The sequence below is a fragment of the Microcaecilia unicolor genome, chromosome 1 (genome assembly GCF_901765095.1).
Source record: "Microcaecilia unicolor chromosome 1, aMicUni1.1, whole genome shotgun sequence".
Classification (NCBI taxonomy): Eukaryota; Metazoa; Chordata; class Amphibia; order Gymnophiona; family Siphonopidae; genus Microcaecilia; species Microcaecilia unicolor.
This window is the reverse complement of record NC_044031.1, coordinates 619,951,741-619,972,753: the sequence shown is the minus strand read 5'-3', so window position 1 is coordinate 619,972,753 and position 21,013 is coordinate 619,951,741. Positions and strand designations below refer to the sequence as shown.

The 21,013-nt window shown below is 44.3% G+C and overlaps 1 protein-coding gene across 1 annotated transcript in view; it reads right to left on the bottom strand.

Moving 5' to 3' along the window:
* The window catches only part of LOC115460481 (speriolin-like), a 311,675-nt gene that overhangs the window by 174,652 nt on the left and 116,010 nt on the right, over positions 1–21,013 (bottom strand). Inside the window, exons 6-7 of the mRNA XM_030190246.1 lie at positions 8,750–8,761; positions 3,876–3,893 (exon numbers count right to left, since the gene is read on the bottom strand). Coding sequence (XP_030046106.1) covers positions 3,876–3,893; positions 8,750–8,761 — 30 coding nt within the window. The remainder of the gene's footprint in view (positions 1–3,875; positions 3,894–8,749; positions 8,762–21,013) is intronic.

Here is a 21,013-nt window from a genome sequence, read left to right as displayed (position 1 = left end):
CAGGGGGACTAGTGCACTACAAATGCTGGCTCCTCCCACCACCAAATGGCTTGCATTTGGCTGTTTTTGACATGGACATCTTTGGTTTCGAAAATCGTCGAAAGTCGGAAACGTCCATGTTTAGGGACGTCCAAATCTAAGGATTTGGATGTATCTGATGGTATTTTCAAAACGAAAGATGGTCGTCTATCTTGTCTCGAAAATACGGGTTTCCCTGTCCCTGGATTTTGACGTTTTGCAAGGACGTCCAAATCTCAACTTGGATGTCCCTTTCAAAAATGCCCCTCCACGTAACTTTGTAAGTCTAAATGTTTTGAAAATACGCCTCTATGTAACTTTGTAAATTTAAGAGCTTTGAAAATGAGCCACATAGAGGGGCATAATCGAACGGGGCCGGCCATCTTTACGGACAGCCCCGTAAAGCGGCGTCCCCGGCCGTATTATCGAACAAGATGGCTGGCCATCTTTCGTTTCGATAATACGGTTGGGGCCGGCCAAATCTCAACATTTGGGCCGCCCTTAGAGATGGCCGCATTGGTTTTCGCCGATAATGGAAACTAATGGCAGCCATCTCCAAACCGGCCAAATCCAAGCCATTTGGTCGTGGGAGGAGCCAGCATTTGTAGTGCACTGGTCCCCCTCACATGCCAGGACACCAACCGGGCACCCTAGGGGGCACTGCAGTGGACTTCACAAATTGCTCCCAAGTGCATAGCTCCCTTACCTTGGGTGCTGAGCCCCCCAAACCCCCCCCCCCAAAACCCACTCCCCACAACTGGACACCACTACCGTAGCCCTTAAAGGGTAACGGGGGATACCAAGAGGGGGAAGAGAGGCAATAGGGAAGAGACAATAGGCGAAGAAAGCAGAGGGAGATTTAACGAGGGGCTGGCTGTATATTATCCAACAATATCAAAGTGGACAGATGTTTGGTGCGGAATTGAAACAGTAGACACCATGAAGAAAGGAAAGAAGCGCGGTAGTCTAAGTAAGGGAGGGAGGGGGGAGGGATAAGGAATCTAAACAAGGAATTTTTGTTTTATACGTCAAAGTTGTTATTTTATTGTTTTGTATTGCATATAAAACTTTTCCTAAACAAGGTACTTTGATAAATATAACACAATATATGTAATTAGCGACAACAATCTTTCATTTTATTACTCTTTATTATTCACTTTAACAAAGGATGTTAATTTCTTTCGGGTAAAGCGATAGTAGTTTGTGGGACTGAGGGGGGAGAGAAAAAGTTACAAAATACAAATTGGTGACACAAGTTACAGACATGTTTGATCAAAATGTTATATCAATGGCTTTATCAATGGTTGTAAATTAAGGATTTGTTACAGTTCTTGTATCATCAATAAAAACGGGTGGGTTTGACAGGATCAAGATGGCGTCCAAGGGAGGAGCTGCGTTTTGAGGCTCTGAGACACAAGAAGGTCTGCCTGGCGTTTTTCCTTTTCCTTAATTATGGTTAAGAGGAAAGGAAAGATCGGTGCTAAAGCCGTTTCTAGCACTGGGGATACCATATCGCTAAAGCAGCCTACCTTGGAAGTCTTCGGGCTACAAGCGTTGGGATCTCAAGTTTTAGCCCGGGATGGTTCCCCGAAACAACAGCTTACCGGAGAACTTGGCGCGGAGGCGATATCGCTGAGCCCGCCTAATAGAGTTGCGCCGCCGAGACCGGGTGGAGAGACGGACCCTACAGGAGAACTTCATTTGGATAGTTTTGAAGTTGGTAGCGGCCCTGTGGGATTTTCGACGCCAGACGCGGCGACGTCTGAGCGCAAGGCGGAAAGAGTGGAGATAGTATCCGCTACCATTCAGACGCCTCCACCAGCGAGACCCGGCGAACTAATTAGACCAGCAACTGTTACATTGAATACCCTATGGGATGCCATCCAGACAATGAATGTTTCCCTACAAAAGATTTCACTTGAATTGACTGCTGAAGTGAAGGAAGTTAAACATTCTCAACATTTAATGGAGTCGAGAACGGCGAAGCAAGAGGAGAAAAGTGAGTTAAACTCTATTGCAATAAAAAAATTACAAACTCTAGTTGATAATGTCCTTATGGAGAAAGAAAGGGACCAAAGGAAAGTAGAATTTTTGGATAATCAACTTAGAAGAAACAACTTGCGATTCTTAAACTTTCCTAAAAGCCCTCTATTACCTCCATTAGAAATGTTACAGAAATATTTCCTAGAGATCTTAAAGATTCCAAAAGAACTTTTTCCTCCGATAGTCAAAGTCTATTATATTACTGGAATTAAAATGAATCTGGAGATTGCTTCAGATTTAAATCTTACTCAAATTCTTGAAACATCATTAGAGACTATAACTGAACGCACTACTCTCCTGGTAACCTTCGCATTTGAGACTGATCGAAATAATATATTTCGCCTTTACTTCAAATCCAGGGAAGCTCAATTTTTTGGCTCAAAGATACAGATTTTTCCTGACGTCAGCAAATCTACACAAAAAAAAAGGCGAGAATTTTTAGGGCTTAGGCCTCGAACTCTCTCTTTGGGAGGATCATTTAAGTTGAAATTTGCATGCAGATGTCTTGTTTCTTTTGGTAACGTTCATTATGTTTTTTTTGATCCAGAAAAATTGAAGCTCCTATTAATAAGTAAAGAAAGCAGGGATATTCAACCTCTGGAGGCATCTGTAGGGAGTTGAATCCGTAGGCAAACTTTTGATTCTGTCCTCCTTATGTATTGTAAGAGTGTTTAAACTCTTTTGTTTCTTATGATTATTACCTTGTATCTTGATCGTTTATAGTGGACTAAGTATGAAAGATATATTTTTTGAAAATCCATGGAATATAATGGATGATTCTTTAATCCTTTGGATGTATTTCCTGATTTCTGTACATTTATTATTGTGAATGTATTATTTTGAAATTTAATAAATATAAAATAAAAAAAAATAAAAAAATAAAAAACGGGTGGGTTTCGGGTGGGTTTTGGAGGGCTCCCATTTACCACCACAAGTGTCACAGGTAGGGGGGTGGATGGGCCTGGGTCCGCCTGCCTGAAGTGCACTGCAGTACCCACTAAAAGCTGCTCCAGGGACCTGCATAGTGCTATGATGGAGCTGGGTATGACATTTTAAGGCTGGCATAGAGGCTGGCAAATAAAATGTTTTTTTTTTTTTTTTTTTTTGGGTGGGAGGGGGTTGGTGACCACTGGGGGAGTAAGGGGAGGTCATCCCCGATTCCCTTCGGTGGTCATCTGGTCAGTTAGGGTACCTTTTCAAGGCTTGGTCGTGAACAAAAAGGGACCAAGTAAAGTTGGCCAAATGCTCGTCAGGGCCGGCCTTCTTTTTTCCATTATCAGCCGAGGCCGGCCATCTCTTAACCACGCCCCCATCCCACCTTGGGTACACTGCCGACATGCCCCCTTGAACTTTGGCCGGCCCTGCGACGGAAAGCAGTTGAAGCTGGCCAAAATCGGCTTTCGATTATACTGATTTGGCTCGCTTTAGGAGAAGGCCGGCCATCTCCCGATTTGTGTCAGAAGCTGGCCGCTCTTCTCCTTCGAAAATAAGCAGGATAGTAACCTATGGAATTTTATAAATCTAAGTGCTTTGAAAATTAACCCCATAAAGAGCCTCATTAGTGATACAGATCCAAGAAAATAAGGAGGTTTGTGTTAGGATCATTCTAAATGCTATCACCCTCCTCTTCACACCTCTCAGGTTGTACACCACATCCTCTGTACCACACCCATTAATATCAGATCACTATCATATCCTATGCTATGCCAGGTCACCGCTTCATCTCTTTCATAATAAATAAGACCCTCCTATGACAAATGGGATAATAAAGACTGGAATGCTCTCTCCAGCAACTTTCCTTCCTCTCCTCTTACCTTTTGATTCTTGAGGCTCTTCAGTGTACCGGGTTCAAGAAAAAAAAGAAAGAAAGTTTTGTTTAGTATGGGAAGTTTTTTTTCTCATTATTCCCTTATAATGCCAGAATACCTTCCAAACCCCTTGCCTTCCCACCTACCCCTGCAATGACAGGCCACCTTCCTATACCACCTCCTGTAATGCTAAGATGTCATCCCATACTCTCTGCCTACAACTCTAGGTCACCTTCCCATCTTCCTTTCCAGTACCTGATCATTTCCCTGTTGTATCTGCAGTGTCAGGATACCACTCTATCCCTCTGTCTGCAACTCCAGACCACCTTTTACCAATAATGTTAGGTTACCATTCTACTTTTCCTATTTCTCACTCTGCATTCCAGGCCACTTTTCCATATCACTCCCCCACATGCCCAGATCATCTACCCAACTCTTTTTCTGCAACATCAGGGCATCATTCCATGCTATCTCCTAGGTCATTTTTCCCCCAAGGCTGTACATAATCATCTCCCCATTTCTTTCATGTTCTATAGTATTTGGGAAGGGTATAATGCTTTCACCTTGTAACCAGAAAAGACAAAGAAACAGGATCTTTCAATGTGACAGGATTGTCTGGATTTTAGGCAGTATCCCAAACTGTACTTTATCCCCATATCTGAACCCAGTGGCTTTTTATCTCCTCTTTGCCTCACCCCTTGATTTAATTAGTAGCTTCTCTATAAATAAGGAGAGTCCTGTTCTTCCCACCTCCAAACAGAGAAGTACTGGAAGTTTGTGCTGTAATGGGAATTCCTTATCCTCCTGCCTGACCAGTCCAGACAAGTGAGTTTTGCTTCTAACCAGAAGCTGGAGGCAGAGAACACTGACTTTTAGTGATGTTATCCCCTGAATACGGATTAATGGATCTTGCCAGTAATCTGTGGCTCCAGCAGATGGTTGCCATCTGGATTGGTACAGTAGAAGGTGGAGATGCAGGACACAACCTGTGTCTCTTTCAGGAACCAGAAAGAAGGGCTCTCAGATTTGGTTTGTAGATCTTCTCCTGACTGAGCTGGGTGAGAAATAGTAATGGTGTCAGGTCCAGTCTGTGGACCTCTCCTAGCTGGTTAGTTGTCCAGGTGGTCTGATCCCATGGGAACTCTGCCAAGGGTGAGTGGGTAGGGGGCTGCTTCAGCCCCCCCCCCCCTTTGCAGGCTATGTGCTTCACTTTCCTCTCTGTTTTTTTTTTTGTTACATTTGTACCCTGCGCTTTCCCACTCATGGCAGGCTCAATGCGGCTTACATGGGGCAATGGAGGGTTAAGTGACTTGCCCAGAGTCACAAGGAGCTGCCTGTGCCTGAAGTGGGAATCGAACTCAGTTCCCCAGGACCAAAGTCCACCACCCTAACCACTAGGCCACTCCTCCACTCCCCTCTGGTCTGACAAAAAAAAGGAAAGATAAATAGAAAAGAATTTAACCTGCTGGAGGGTGCCCTAGGTCAGAGAGTCACAGCCAAGGTAAGGTAGCCTGGAGAATTATTGGGGCTGCAGCAGGGAAACCTGTCAGTAAGAGGATAAGTGTGTATTTTCTCTGCTCTGCTGGGAAGGTCACAGCATACCTGATTGGGGCAGATGTGGTACTTACGGCACCAGCCTATGTACTGGTGATATCACCAGAAAACTCTGTTCTCTACCTCCATCTGCTGGTAAGAAGGGGATGCAACCCCCTTGTTCAGACTAATGTGGCAGGACTAAGGAAAGAAGTACAAAAGAGTGGGTTCCAAGTACACCATAAAACCAAACCAAGAAAAAAAAGCACAAATGGTCCTCCAGGAACAGGACAAAGGTAGTCTTTATTGTGAAGACCTGACACAGGCCATGTTTTGGCATCTGAGTGCCTGCATCCTGGGTCGTGAAAAAATCCTATGATGATAATGATGCAACAGCACCTCCGTTGGTACTTCAATTTTAATCCCACATACTTCTCTTAGCACTCAAAATCTAGCGAAATCCTGCCAAAATAGCCGAGATAAGGAGCGTTTCTTCTTTATATTGCACAGACCTCAGTCCTATACTCCGAAAGTGATAGCTAAAAAATGGCGTTTTTTTTTTTAGCTATCACTTTCGGAGTACAGGACTGTGATCTGTGCATCCTCAACAATCGAAATCCTGGCATGCAAAATCACCGACAAAACACTAACTGACCAACACTATGCATCACATTATTCTACCACCCTCCAGGAAGCTGGACAAACACCCAAGATGATTTCACAGACTTTGTTTCAAACATCTGCCCCAATCACTCAAATGTCCTACTAATAGGTGACATAAACCTGCACCTAGAAAAACAAAATGACACAAATACCAGAACACTAATGAACTTCATAAACCAATGGATCTTCAGAACAGCACAAGGAGTCTCATCCCACACAAAAGGACACCAATTAGACATACTAACCCACAGATTCTCAATGAGTAACAACTACATATTCACAAACCACACATGGAAAGAGGTACCATGGTCAGACCATAGCAAGCTCACTTTCACGCTACAATGGAAAGAAAATAGCAAGAAAAGAGAGCCAAGAACCCAACACACATTCACAACCAGAGGAAAAGTAGACAACCACACATTCTGGACAACAACAATAAATGAACTCAACAACTGTAACCAGGCGCCTCTCTTGTGCAGCCAAGGATAGAACAATCTCCTCCAGCCACAGGCTCCCGGTACAGTGAAGAAACAGATGTCCACCAGTAACTTCAATCTTAAGAACTTTTATTCCATGCAGGTTTCTAGTACACAGTTCCAATAGCAGCATAGCACATACCAGGATTCAATACAGGCTTATAGGCTTCAGTCTGGGCTCTTTATCCAGGGCACAATAAACAGTAATTCAATTCCCTAGACAAACAGTTCTTCTTTCAGTTCATCATCACAGTTCAGTCACCCAGTAGCAGTTTCTACCTTCTATCCTTTTTACCTTCAGGAGAGTTCAATATTTTAGGGACTCCTACCCAAGGGTTTTCCCCTGCATCAGCTTCACAGTGAATTCAATATTTTTGGGACTTCCTCTCACCCAAGGAATCTCAGCCTGCTTCAGTACTTTAGGTACCTCCCTGCCCAAGGATTTTCAGCCTGCAAATACTTCTCTCCTCTCTCTTGAACTGAACTGAATTCCTCTCCTGGGACTCCTTCCCACCTGCCTAATCAATCCCTGGCTTCAGCTACCACCACCAATCATTCTCCTTCCATTAGCTTCCTCACACCCAAATCAGCTGAGTTAAGCATTAGACTAATGAGACCAATGATGAGCTCCTGCACACAGGGTTTCCTAACTCTCTTTCTACCTAGTGGCAGCCACTCTACACAACCTGCCAGCTTACACCCATGTCTTCCCTGATTGCAGCTAGGAGTCCAGTCCGGGTTCTTCATCTCCCCCTCTGGCTCCTTGCCTGCAATGCCTTCTGGGACTTGTATTTCATACTGAAACTGCCTTAACCCAACTATCCTGGAGGTGACTTTATCACACAACACACCACCTGAGGATAAACACTTCATGAGAAACTGTGACAAAACAAGTGAAAACAAACTAAACAAAATAGCACCACTCAAAACAAAACAAAACAAAAAAAAAATCACAAAACCACCATGCCCCTGGTTTAATGGCAAACTACTACACATGAAGAAACTCTGTAGGAAACTCGAAAGAGCATGGGCCAAAAACAAAACAGATGCAAATAAAACCATATGGAGAAAAGCATAAGAACATACACAAACAGCATAAAGAAAGCGAAAGCAGAACACTACAGTACATATACGAACCTCGACCAGACCATTACATAAAAAATATTCAAACTCATAAAGAAACTACTGAAAACCCAGAACATATTGGCGACAACTGAAACACCACCAACTGCAGACGAGCTTGCACAATACTTCAAAAACAAAATAACAAACACAAGATCAAACCTTGCAAAAGCACAAATAGATGTCACAGACTACTTACAGGACTGTGAAACACACAACAACCACACCACAGCAGACAGAATATGGACCACATTCAAACCATCTCAACTAGACACAGTAAAGACACTATTGACAAAATATGTGCATGTATACTGCCTACTTGACAAATGCCCCAACTACATGATGAAAAACCCACCAGACTGGTTCAACTACCTCACCAAACACATCACATACATGTTTGACAGAGAGCAATTTCCAACAGACAAAGGCAACATAGTACTCACACCTAGCCCTAAAAACACTACCAGCAAGATCAGTGATATCTCAAATTACAGACGAGTAGCCTACTGACCAAAACGATGGAAGGTCTAGTAACACAGCTATAGATTACCTCTCAACATTGTACAACACTATTGTAACTCCACCAAAATGTAAACTGTAAGCCATTTTGAACTGAAACTTGCTTTTGGATAATAGTGGGATACAAGAATGCATAAATAAAAAATAAAATAAAATAAATAAAATTGAAGTACCTACAGAGGTGCTGTTGTATCATTACCATCATAAGATTTTTTTTGCAACCCCTGATGCAGGCGTTTGGATGCCGAAACACGGCCTATGTTGGGTCTTTTACAATAAAGACTACCTTTGTCCTGTTCCTGGTGCTTTTTTTTCTTAGTTAGAACTAAGGAAAGGAAATTAACAGATATGATTAAATTTTGTCATGTCAAATTCACAGGGTTTGACAGTATGTTGTTTAATGGGGAAGTCTGCAGCACTGCTTCTACAATGCAGTTGTGCATACATCCAATAGTGCCATAGAAATAATGAGTTATAATAGTAGTACACTACTGTCTCTCTCTGTTTACTGCCATTATCATAAGGCCCATGTCCCAGGTGTGACCATCAAAAATCTGGTAGCCTTACCCATTAAACCTCCTTCAGAAGTGGCATAGGGTTGGGTTGTTCAGTAATCCAAGATCATGAAAAATAAAGGAGAGTAAGTTTTGGTTAGTATCATTCTGAATATTGTGACTTTCTCCATTTTTGCCTGAAATTCTGTGTCACCTCACAACATTACCCCGTGTTTGGACAATACCATGTCACCTTTCTATCCCTTCTTGTAATGCTAGGATCTCTTCCAAGTACAGAGCCACAATACCTTCTCAGCCCTTCCCGATATAGTCCCAGACTCCCTGCTATCCCTTCCCCTTGTACTGCTAGGTCACCTTCCCATCCCTTCTTACACTGCCAAGACATCATCCCATCTCACCTTTAATGCCAGAATACCAGCCCAACATTTCTTCTTGAAATCCTATTCATCTTCCCAGCACTTCTCCCTCCACTGCCAGGACTCTTTACCATCCCAGGAACTGGATAACAGGGTGCCAAGAGCAAGGGTTTCTTTCTAATATTTCACTACAGTTTACTTAGGATTGTTAATAAGCAGAATATAAATATTTTAAATAAATACATAAATAAACAGAAAGCAGGCAACTGGCCCAATTTGTGCGCACAAGTTAATTGAATAATGAGCTAATTAGTGCCAATTGGCTTTTTAACAAGCAATTATTGGCACTAATTAGATTTAATTGGCATTTACATGTGTAAATTTAGATGCGGGATCTGCAACTAAAATTTACATGAAATCTGAGAAAGGGGATACAGAAATAGGAGGGTCACGGGCATAACGGGGGCATTCCTAAAATTAACATGCATTGTTATGGAGTAACGAGGATATACGTCTAATGTAGGTGTGTACTTTTGCACCATGTTTCAGTTGATGCAAATGGCTGCACCTAAAGTTAGACATGATTCCCGGGCATAAGCACTAAGCCGCACCATATATAGAATCTAGCCCAAAATATTTCTTTTATTTATTTATTAAAACCTATTACTCACCAGAAGCAAAAACTTCAAGGTGAGGTATCGTGTATAAGCAGAGACAGTTCTATAAATTGGTACCTCACTTTAGGTGTCACAAAGGGGTGTGCATAGAACCAGTTCTATAATAGCTTAAGTGTACTCCTAAGCCAGTTGTGACGTCCCTCACCAGTTCGACGCTCCTCCCGCAGTTCCGTCTGAATGGGACGAAGATCAGTCTTAGGAAGGTCTGTTTCTGTTTCCTATTTCTGGCAGCCGTCATCTTGTTTGGATCAATGGCCGCAGCCATCTTGGATAGCTCAAGAGTCTTAGCCATCTTGGATAGCTCAAGGGGTACAGCCATCTTGGATAGATCATCCCCTAGGAAGCCATCTTGGAGTAACGAGGACAGGAAGGAAGCCCATATTTGGTCCTTTGAGATCTCCTGTGGGGGCAGCCATTTTGGATTCAGCTGAGGATGGTTGACTCTGATTTCCTTACTATTTAAAGCCTTGCCTTCATTCCTTCTGTGCTTCGGCTTCTATTCAGTTCCTGGGTAGTTGCAGTGCAGTTGGACCGTCTTGTATTTGTTCCTGATTTTTGAACTTTGCCTGTTTTGGACTCTTTTGTTTGCTGCCTGCCCTGACTTTGGACCGAATCCTGACCATTGCTCGTTTGCTGCCTGCCCTGACGTCGGGCCGTATCCTGACCATTGCTCGTTTGCTGCCTGCCCTGACGTCGGACCGTATCCTGACTGCCTCCATCTGGGTATCTGTTTTCCACCTGTGTCTTTCCTGGGCGACAACCCCGCGTGGTTCCAGAAGACCTGTAGACCGCCCGCACCTGGAGGCTCAACTTCCAGGGAACGGCGGCCTTCCCAGGCGAAGAATCGGGGTTGTCCGGCCGCCTTTTGACACCGACATTGGACTCAGCTGAGGTGTGGGATCAAGGCACAAGGGCTCACAGTCTGACAAGGAAGCGGAAGCCATGAGCTCACCAGACAAGTCCGACCTGGCCAGCCTGGCTCAAGCTCTCCAGCAGCAGCAAGCTCACCTACATCAGCTGTCGGGGGCCTTACAGGAAGTGGGGGCACAGGTCTCGGCCCTCCAGGCTCAGCAAGCACCCTGGGGTCTGGATCCACCTCGTGGCCCTACGGGGCCCGGACTCCGTCTTTCTGAGCCACCCTGGTTCGATGGAACCCCAGCGGCATGCAGAGGGTTCCTAAACCAATGTTCGATTTTGTTTCATATGAATCCAGGGGCGGTTCCCTCTGATTCGATGAAGATTACCTACATCATCTCACTCCTCACTGGACCTGCGCTGGCATGGGCCTCACCCCTGTGGGAACAACAAGATCCTCTTTTGTCCGACCTGCGTCAATTCAAAATGATCTTTGATGTTCCTGGACGACCCTCCTCGGCTACAGCTAATCTATTACGGATCCAGCAGGGTAGCGAATCCATGGGGGACTATGCAGTTCAATTTCGAACTTTAGCAGCGGAGGTTGAATGGAATTCAGAGGCTCTCAGTGCTGTTTTCTGGCAGGGCTTGAACGGTGATATTAAGGATGAGTTAGCCGGGCGGGATCTTCCCACCACTTTGGAGGCACTCATTACACTCTGCATTCGGGTGGATGTACGCTTCCAGGAGCAAGCACGAGAGCGGAATAATCAGCCACCGATTCCCAAGTCCGGAAGACAATCCACTCGACTTGGACTTTCTCAGGAAGCACCGTCCTCACATAGGTCTGAGGAACCCATGGTATTGGGCAGGCAAAGACTTTCAGCGTCTGAGAAAGCCCACCGAAGGAATAACAAGCTTTGCCTGTACTGTGGTGAAGCTGGGCATTTTTTGAAGTTTTTTGAAATGACAACACCAGGGCCCCGAGAGGGGAGTGGCCTTGGGGCGATCTTCACCCCTCCTAGACAATCTTGTTACTATTCAGATTTCCCTGCACTGGCAGGATGGGTATCTTAACACTCAGGCATTGGTGGATTCCGGGGCTGGTGGGAATTTTATTAGTGCGGAATTGCTTGAGCAGCTGGGAAATCCCTCGACGCCCTGCCAGCTTGTGTTACGAGTGACCACGATCCAGGGGTCACCGCTACCCATGCCTATTACCTCCATTTCACCACCTTTCCAGATGCGGGTGGGATCTCAACATCTGGAGGAGATCCAGCTGCTGGTTCTTCCTTGGGCTATTCATCCTGTGGTCCTGGGTCTTCCGTAGCTCCGTCTTCACGCCCCCACTATCAACTGGACCACCGGAGAGATCAGCTATTGGGGCACTCAGTGTTCTGGTTGCTGTTTTCCTACTGATGTTATGGCCGCTTCACCCTTGTCTAGTATTGTGGCTGCATCAGGAGTTCGCCAGGAGGAACTACCTGAGCAATATCAAGACTTTGCAGATGTATTCAGCCCCAAGGAGGCGGAGGTCCTACCTCCTCACCGGGCGTTCGACTGTCCTATTGACCTCATGCCGGGAACACGGCCTCCTCGTGGCCGCCTGTACAACCTCTCCTGGGAGGAATCCCAAGTTATGAGAGAGTATATTCACGAGAACTTGCAGAAAGGATTCATCTGACCCTCTTCATCTCCTGCTGGGGCAGGGTTCTTCTTTGTGACGAAGAAGGATGGGGGACTTTGACCTTGTATCGATTACCGTGGATTAAATAACATCACGATAAAGAATCGGTACCCACTTCCCTTAATACCAGAGCTTTTCGATTGCCTCCAGGGAGCTAAGATTTTTACCAAATTGGATCTCCGGGGGACCTACAACCTCATTCGCATTCGTCAAGGCGACGAATGGAAAACTGCATTTAATACGCACGAGGGCCATTATGCCTTTCGGGTTGTGCAATGCCCCAGCAGTGTTCCAAGAATTTATCAACTTTATCCTACAAGACCTTCTCTATGTCTCCGTGATCGTCTACTTGGATGACATTCTAGTCTTCTCGCCGGATCCTCGTGCACATGTGGGTCACGTGCGCACCGTGTTACAGCGTCTACGGGAGCACCAGCTGTTCGCCAAACTCAGCAAATGTGCTTTTCATCAAGAATCTACCCCGTTCCTAGGCTACATCATTACCCCTGAGGGCCTTAAGATGGATCCCAGTAAATTACAAGCTATCCAAGAATGGCCGGTACCCCGAGGTCTCAAGGCCCTCCAGCGTTTCCTCGGGTTTGCCAACTACTACCGCCAATTTATAACTCACTATTCCCAGGTTATGGCACCACTGACTTCCATGACCAAGAAGGGGGCAGAGGTTCGAGATTGGTCTGCTGCAGCCCTTACAGCTTTTACCACTTTGAAGAAGGCTTTTCTCACAGCTCCTATTCTCCGCAGTCCAGATATCAATAAACCCTTCGTGGTGGAGGTCGATGACTCGTCTCTAGGAGCAGAGGCAGTATTATCCCAGGTAACAGAGACAGGTAAACGGCTTCCGTGTTTCTTTTACTCCCGAAAATTCACCCCAGCAGAACGAAACTACATGGTTGGGGACCGAGAGTTACTGGCACTGAAACTTGCACTCCAGGAATGGAGACATCTATTGGAAGGAGCCAACCATGTCTTCACTGTGGTCACTGACCACAAGAATCTTTTGTACCTGCAAGAGGCTAAAAGATTAAATCCAAGGCAGGCCCGGTGGTCGCTATTTTTCGCAAGATTCCAATTTCATCTAGTGTTTCGCCCAGCTGAAAAGAACACTCAGGCGGACGCTCTGTACCGAGTCTTCGAGAGCCCGGATGATTCTGAGGAACCTTGACCCATGCTGGATCCAGCTTGTCTGGCCCCCGTCCTAGCGACCACAATCCCCGGCCGAGCCGTGGTGTCATGTGGGGTACGAAAGAAGATACTGCAGTGGGGTCATTCTTCCACCTTTGCCGGGCACTTCGGCTACCACAAGACTCTCCATCTAATCTCCCGACAGTACTACTGGCCTCACATGGCACGGAATGTTCAGCAGTTTGTTGTTTCCTGTCCTACTTGTGCTCGAACTAAATCTGCAGCGGGTAAGCCCTGGGGAGACCTTCAGCCTCTTCCTGTGCCATCTCAGCCTTGGCAAGAGATCTCCATGGATTTTGTCACGGATCTCCCACGTTCTCAGGGGAACGCTGTGGTCTGGGTAGTGGTGGACAGGTTTTCCCGCATGGCGCACTTTGTCCCTATGAAGACACTACCCTCAGCCACAACGCTTGCTGCAAACTTCATACAACACATCTTCCGCCTACACGGCCTTCCAGAACAGATCATCAGTGATCGGGGTCCACAATTCACGTCTCGATTTTGGAGGGCTCTGTGCTCGACATTGGGGGTGACTACGCACTTTTCCTCTGCCTACCATCCCCAAACTAATGGGATGGTGGAGAGGATAAATCAGACCCTCAAGGCCAATCTGCGGGCTTTCTTGAATGACCGACAGGACAATTGGTCTCAGCTACTTCCATGGGCCGAGTTCGCGTACAACAGTCTTCACTCGGCCGCGAAGGAGTCACCATTCTTCATCCTTTATGGGCAACATCCACGGCTGCCAGCTCCTTTACCAGCAGATCCACTTGTACCTCAGCTCCAATCTACCCTGAGGGACATCCATGAACTCTGGAGGGAGGTCCAAGACCGTCTTCAACAGGCAGCCACCAAATACAAACACTTTGCGGATCGGAAGAGACGGGGGGCGCCTAGCTTCCTCCCGGGCCAGAAGGTTTGGCGCGAAAAAAGGGCTCCGGCGAAGGAGCCTTCTCCTGTTTGGTCCTTTGCCGGAGCCCTTTTTTCGCGCTATAGCGAAATTAATGCAAGTTACCCAGGCTGTCTTTAAGTCACTTACAACTTGAACTCTGTACGATCGCTATATCTACAATTTGACCCCTGAGGCAGGCGCCTTTTTGGCGCCGAAACACGGCCCGTGTCGGGTCTTTGGCTAATAAAGTACTCCTGTTGTCTCATTCTTGAAGGCCCAGTGTTGCTTTTTTCTTTTGGGTCCACCATTGATGGAACAGCATGGGGACCAGTGAGATGATAATATAGGAAGAAAAGAACCAAGGAAACAACGTGAAATAATATCAGAGGAGTTTTATTGGCACGTTTGCGGTACCGGATAAACGTTGGGAGTACAATTTCATCCTTAATTAAAAACTGTTAGCACATGAACGGTGCCAGTCAAATATAAAAGGACGTTTTTTGCTCACATCAATTTAAAACTGTTGAGAACAACACCAGAGCATTATGCTATGAACAGCTAAGATTCTCTGAGTAGTATGATTAAGGGATGAAAACTATTTAAGTATCATGTTAATTCCTTGATGTCCGTGCATATGGTAACAAATTTTGTGGAATGAACGTTGTATGGGAGTGTATGAATGAGGACAATGCATTATGAATATTATACATCTTTTTGGTGGTTATAATAGAGATATTTATGCTTAAATAATAATAAAAAGAAGCATTGAAAAGAAGAAAAATTGCAGTTAATGTGAAATAATATTTAAGAGTATGTGCATCATAATATAGGGAGCTCAGTTATAGGATTAATGAATATTCAATGGGGATATCCCGACAACCTGACTGACTGGGATACCTCCAGGACCAGGTTTGGGAATCACTGAACTAAGCTGTTAATTTAGCACAAAGCTGCACTGATACACCAAAGATTAGACATGCCTCCTTAGGACAGATCAATGGCAGGAGTAAGTGGGCGTGCCTAAGTGCGCCATGCAGTTGTGCAACAGTATGCTATAAGTTGCGTGCATCGCTTGGTGGCACACCCATGTTCTGCCTACATGTATGCTCCCTGACAGTTGAGCACTAAACAATCTAGGCACTTACGTGCCTAGCATGTACTCATGGAACTGCCAGTTACTGGCGCCAATCAAATGCAAGCACGCTACTCTTCTATAAACTAGGTGACAACTTATAGAATTGCCTTTTAAGGGGGAAATGTAAAAGGAGCCACCTAGATATAGGCAGAAAGAACATGCATGCATATATGCCTAAAAAGGGTAGCATGTCATCTCCTGCCTTGTCATCAAGGACAACTGCCAGTTGCCATCTCCTTAGCGGTGCTCACTTGACTACCTGTCTCTGTTACTCATCTGCAGTTTTCTTGCCTTTTGCAGGCTTGCCCCAGGATTGTGCTTACCATCTCCACTAGCTGCCACAAACGCAGCTCTTGGCTCTGCCCACTGCCGCAAGTGATCACAGCAATAATACTAGAGATCTGCCATCTCCTTAGTGGTGTACACTGCATAGTACACACACAAGGAGCAGGCCTTGCTCCTTTACGCGCACCCTGAGTGTGCACTTTCTTGCCACTGTGCCAGCCACCCTTTTTTCACAATAGGCTTGCACTTCTTCTACTCTTTAGTCTCCCTCTCATTGGAATGTGTCTTGCTAGACCTATTTCTGTGCTCTGGGGCCGCAGACCACAAGCCAAAGCCTGGCCTCACCCCCATCTGCAGATAAGATATCTCCTCATTGCTTCCAATACTATTCTCAATCTACTTCGGAAATTAAGCTAGGCCTCTTAACACCCGTTCATTACACAACAAACACCCACTTTATTAAATACCTTATTATTTCATCTAGATTAAATGTCCTTCGCTTAGTAGAAACCTGGCTTATAGACACAGAAATATCCTACTTAGTTCAAGCCTTACTCTTTTTTGGTCCATAACTATTCAGATCAGAAAGGTGGTGGACTAGCATTAATCTACTCCACCTGCTTCAGGCTCAATGCGCTATCCTCTTCTTCTCACCCCTTGATGGAAACACTCACCTTTCATCTTCAATCCTCTCCCCTTCTTGACCTCCTGCTTCTCTATCACCCCTTCTCTTGTTTACTCTGTCCACATCCTACAGCAATCACTAATTGATCATTGCCTACATATTCCTAACCCTCTCATTCTAGGAGATTTCAATATACACTTTGATAACCCAGTGTCAACATTTTCTACTGATCTCAACACCCTGATCTCAGCTTGACTCAATCTATTCAATTCTCTACTCACATAGGTCACACACTGGATAGTACCCTATCCTCCACTATATCCACTATTAATTTTTCTCCACCCTTATTACAGTCCCTTCCTTGGACTGATCACTTCCTGATCACCCTAACCTTCTCTAATTTCAATATCCCTCTAAGGTCCCCATGTAAATCTTGCACTCACTGAGACCTCACCAAATTAACTCCTGATGCCTTGGGATCCAGCCTCAAGTTACCTTATTCTGACTTCCCCTTTCTGGTTAGGTTCTATGGTGTAGCTTTGCTCTGAAGCATGTTCTTGACCGTTTAGCCCCTCTTATCTTGCAAGTTCACTTCTATGCACCCTATAATCCTTAGCACACACCTAACCTGAATTTCCAGAAGCATCAACTTCGCCATGCCAAAAGACTGGAGATGACATTGCATACCCGCTTCTCTTTCTGCCTACAAATATATTGCGCACACATATAAAAAAAACATCTATCCTGAAAGCAAAGAAGACTATTACAGCACATTACCAAGGCACCTAATGCCTCTGCTCTCTACACTATTCTGAAGGTACTCACTATAACTCCCCTCCAAGCAGACACTCAAGCATCCTCTCCCTCTGCCCAGGCCCTAGCAAACTTTTTCTCTGACAAAATCCATACTCTGCAAGATTCCTTCTCTTCAAATCCCCCCCAGGTTAACCCTCCTCCTTTTCCTTGTCTTCTGTTACACCTTCTGCTACTCAAACCAACTTCAACATTCCATCCCTTACAGCGGTTACTACGGCCTTCAATGAAACTGACGATAGCTCCTCATGACTTCTTTCCTTCCTCTGCTCTTAAATGCCACAGTACCATCCAGTGTCCTTACATTCACCACATAGTGGTGACTAGTCTCTCCCAGGCTCAGGTTCCTGACAGTTGGAAACAAGCTATTATACAACCCAAACTAAAAGACTTCGGCAAGCCGACATCATCCTGCTCCAGTTATTGTCCTATTTCCAACTTGCCAAACTTACCGAAACTATCATTCCCTCTCAGCTCAATGACTATATTGAGAAAACTAATGTACTTCATGTTGGAATGTATTGTATTTTAACATGCATTGCCTGTCAGCAATCTTTTCTCTGTGATTACTCTGTGACCTCTGATGTGAATTACTTAGAGAGGTCACACAGCTATGCAACTTCCTGTGGGGGTTAGACACAGCAGATGCAGCACATGGAGCACATGGAGCTCATGATCTCTCCTAACCTGAGAGGATCTATGGTGTGAGCATCCATTACCATCTAAGCACATGGAAGGAGCTGATAATACAAATGTATAGTAATATGTATATATAAGCCTGTCTGATTATAATCTAACTACAAACTGTGAGTAAACAGATGTTTTGTTACTTCAACTTTAAAGTGACTCAGCAGTGAATTATTCAGGGGTGAATGAGAGAGAGATGAAGAAAGAAATTAACATTTCTAAAGCTGAAGCTGTGTGTACTAAAATCTGCTAATTATTTACTACAAATAATCCAACAAAAGGGTTATGGGCCCAGGGTCCAGGAATTGAAAAAGAAGAGAAATATTACCAGGCAGAAAAAAAGGCCACATTTTTCTCTTAAGTTTTAAAGGAAAGATTCAGTCTGTCTCTCTCTCCCCCCACACAGCAGACAGAAGGCTAAGAAAATGGCTGAGGGAAGAAATTCACCATTTTTCTATTCTCTCAAGGTGCCTAAATTAACTGAGTTTAATTATCGGCAGTGGGAATTAAGATTCATATGTCTCCTTCGAGCAAAAGGATTAGATATGTGCTTAGACCAAGACAGAACAGCTGAAAATATGGCTGAATGGGACAATGCAAACTATTATGTGAAGTGCATGCTTTTGGAAGCTCTCTCAGAGAAACAAGCCATATTAGTGGAGGGAAAAGATACACCAAAGGACATTTTATATAAACTGAGAACTATGTATGCAACTACATATGCAAAGCAGCAACCAATTTGGCTGGCAGAGTTGAATGAAACCAAATTAAGGGATAAAAGTAAATGTAATGATCACATTATGCATCTTATGTCTTCATTTCAAAAGCTAGAACTTTCTGGAATTCCCATGTGTGATGCATTGAAAAGAGCATTTCTTTTTACCTCACTATCAAAGAAGTTTGATGTTTTTAGGTCTGTAAATGAGGCCATTGAAGGGCAATCTTTTGAACAGACAACATCAAAACTAAGGCAGGAATGCATAATAAATGATTCTGAGGAGATGTGTTCTCAAAGCAAGTCAGAGAGAAATGAAACAAATTTCTTGGCAAAGAACAGAGGAAGGCGGAGCTATGGGAAAACTCCACCCAAGGGCAAGCTGATTTGCTACTCATGTGGAAAGGAGGGACATGTATCTAAATGGTGTAAGGAAACACAAAACACTCCCTCTAGCTCACCTAAGCCAATGGAACTAAAGAATTTTCAAACCAGGAAATGTATGAAGGACAAAGATAAACACAAGGGCTTTCTAATGGCAGAAAAATCTTTGACTATGGTAAATAATAATTCAAATGAAAGTACTTGGATTTTGGATTCGGGGAGCACATGCCATTTAACCAATTGTAAGAATTTCTTTCAGGAAATGTGTCCAGAGGAAGGTATTCTTAAAACTGCAAACGCAGGGACTGCTAAGATCCAAGCAAAAGGTATTGGATTCTTAAAATGCAAAGTGTCTAATGAAGTTAAAGAAATTCCTGTAAGTGATGTCTTGTATATTCCCCAAGCAGTTTGCAATATGCTTAGTGTATCTACATTAGATAAGAAGGGATTTGTGATTCATTTTGAAAACAGTAAGTGCACAATCTCTAAAAATGATGAAGTGTATGCTGAAGCTTTTATGCATAATGATGTTTATAAGCTGAACATTTCAGGTGAAGCCTCACATATGGCGCAAGTAAGGAAGAATGATGGTAAATGTAGTCTGGAAATCTGGCACCGCCGCCTGGGACATCGTGATTCTAAGGTGATCCAGGATCTTTACAGTAAGCAACTGGCCACCGGCATTCAGATAAGTGCAGATGCTGGTAAAATGGAGAAATGCATAGACTGTGTTACTCAAAAAGGTGTGAGACCCTCATTTCCTGCATACACAGGAAATAGGAGTAATAAAGTGCTGGACTTAATACACAGTGACTTATGTGGACCGTTTAATATCCCATCATTGGGAAATAACAGATTTGTGCTAATATTCTTGGATGATTTCTCTAGATATTGTGTGGCCTATTTGCTGAAAGAAAAAAGTCAAGTCACAGACATGCTGAAGAAATACGTAGCCATGGTGAACAATAAATTTGAAAGAAAACCAAAGGTTCTTCAGACCGACAATGGTGGTGAGTTCACTTCACAAAGCATGCGCACATTTCTAGAACAAGAAGGCATTCAGCATATCACAACAGTAACTTATACACCAGAGCAAAATTCTGTTGCAGAGAGAAAATTTAGGTCAATTGTGGAAATGACCAGATGTATGCTGTCAGATAGCAATCTCCCTAAAAGACTATGGGGGGAAGCCATTCTCACAGCAGTGTACCTACAAAACAGAATGCCAACTAAAGGCGCTGAGCGCACACCACATGAGACATGGCATGGTAGGAAGCCAAACCTGTCACACATAAGAACATTTGGAAGTACAGCATATGCTCATATACCAAAGCAAAGAAGGCATAAGCTGGATTCCACAACAGAAAGGGGCATTTTAGTTGGCTATGCTCCAGGACACAAAGGATATAGAATTTTGAATCTGAAAACTGGCATTGTTGGCATAAGACATGTTACATATTTTGATGAAAACAAGAGGGTTGATAAAGGCTGGATTATCCCAGATGAGCCTTATCATCCAGAATATGAAACTAGAACCATAATAGACATGCCAGTGTATATAAATGCCATACCAAGGCAGATGTCTGAAAGCAACTCACCTGTATCTAACGAGGAACAGGCAGAGGAAGCAGACACAGAAAGGATCATCGCAGAAGACAGTACAGTTGGAGAAGGGGAATCAATTGGAGAAGGACTCTCAGATTTTGAGGATGCGGAAAGGTCAGACCAACCTGTTGTCAGACGCTCATCCAGGGAAAACAAAGGTGTTCCACCCCCAAGACTGTCTTACCTAACAAAGTCAGCAGAAGCTCAAGAGCCCTTAACATGGGATGAGATTGAGAAAATGCCAGCAGAAGAAGCTGCTGAATGGCATAAAGCTGCACAAGAAGAAATTGATGCATTGGATAAAAATAATACTTGGATTCTTACAAAATTACCTCCTGGCAAGAAAGCTATAGGATGCAAATGGGTATTCAAGTTAAAAAGGAATGCACAAGGAAAA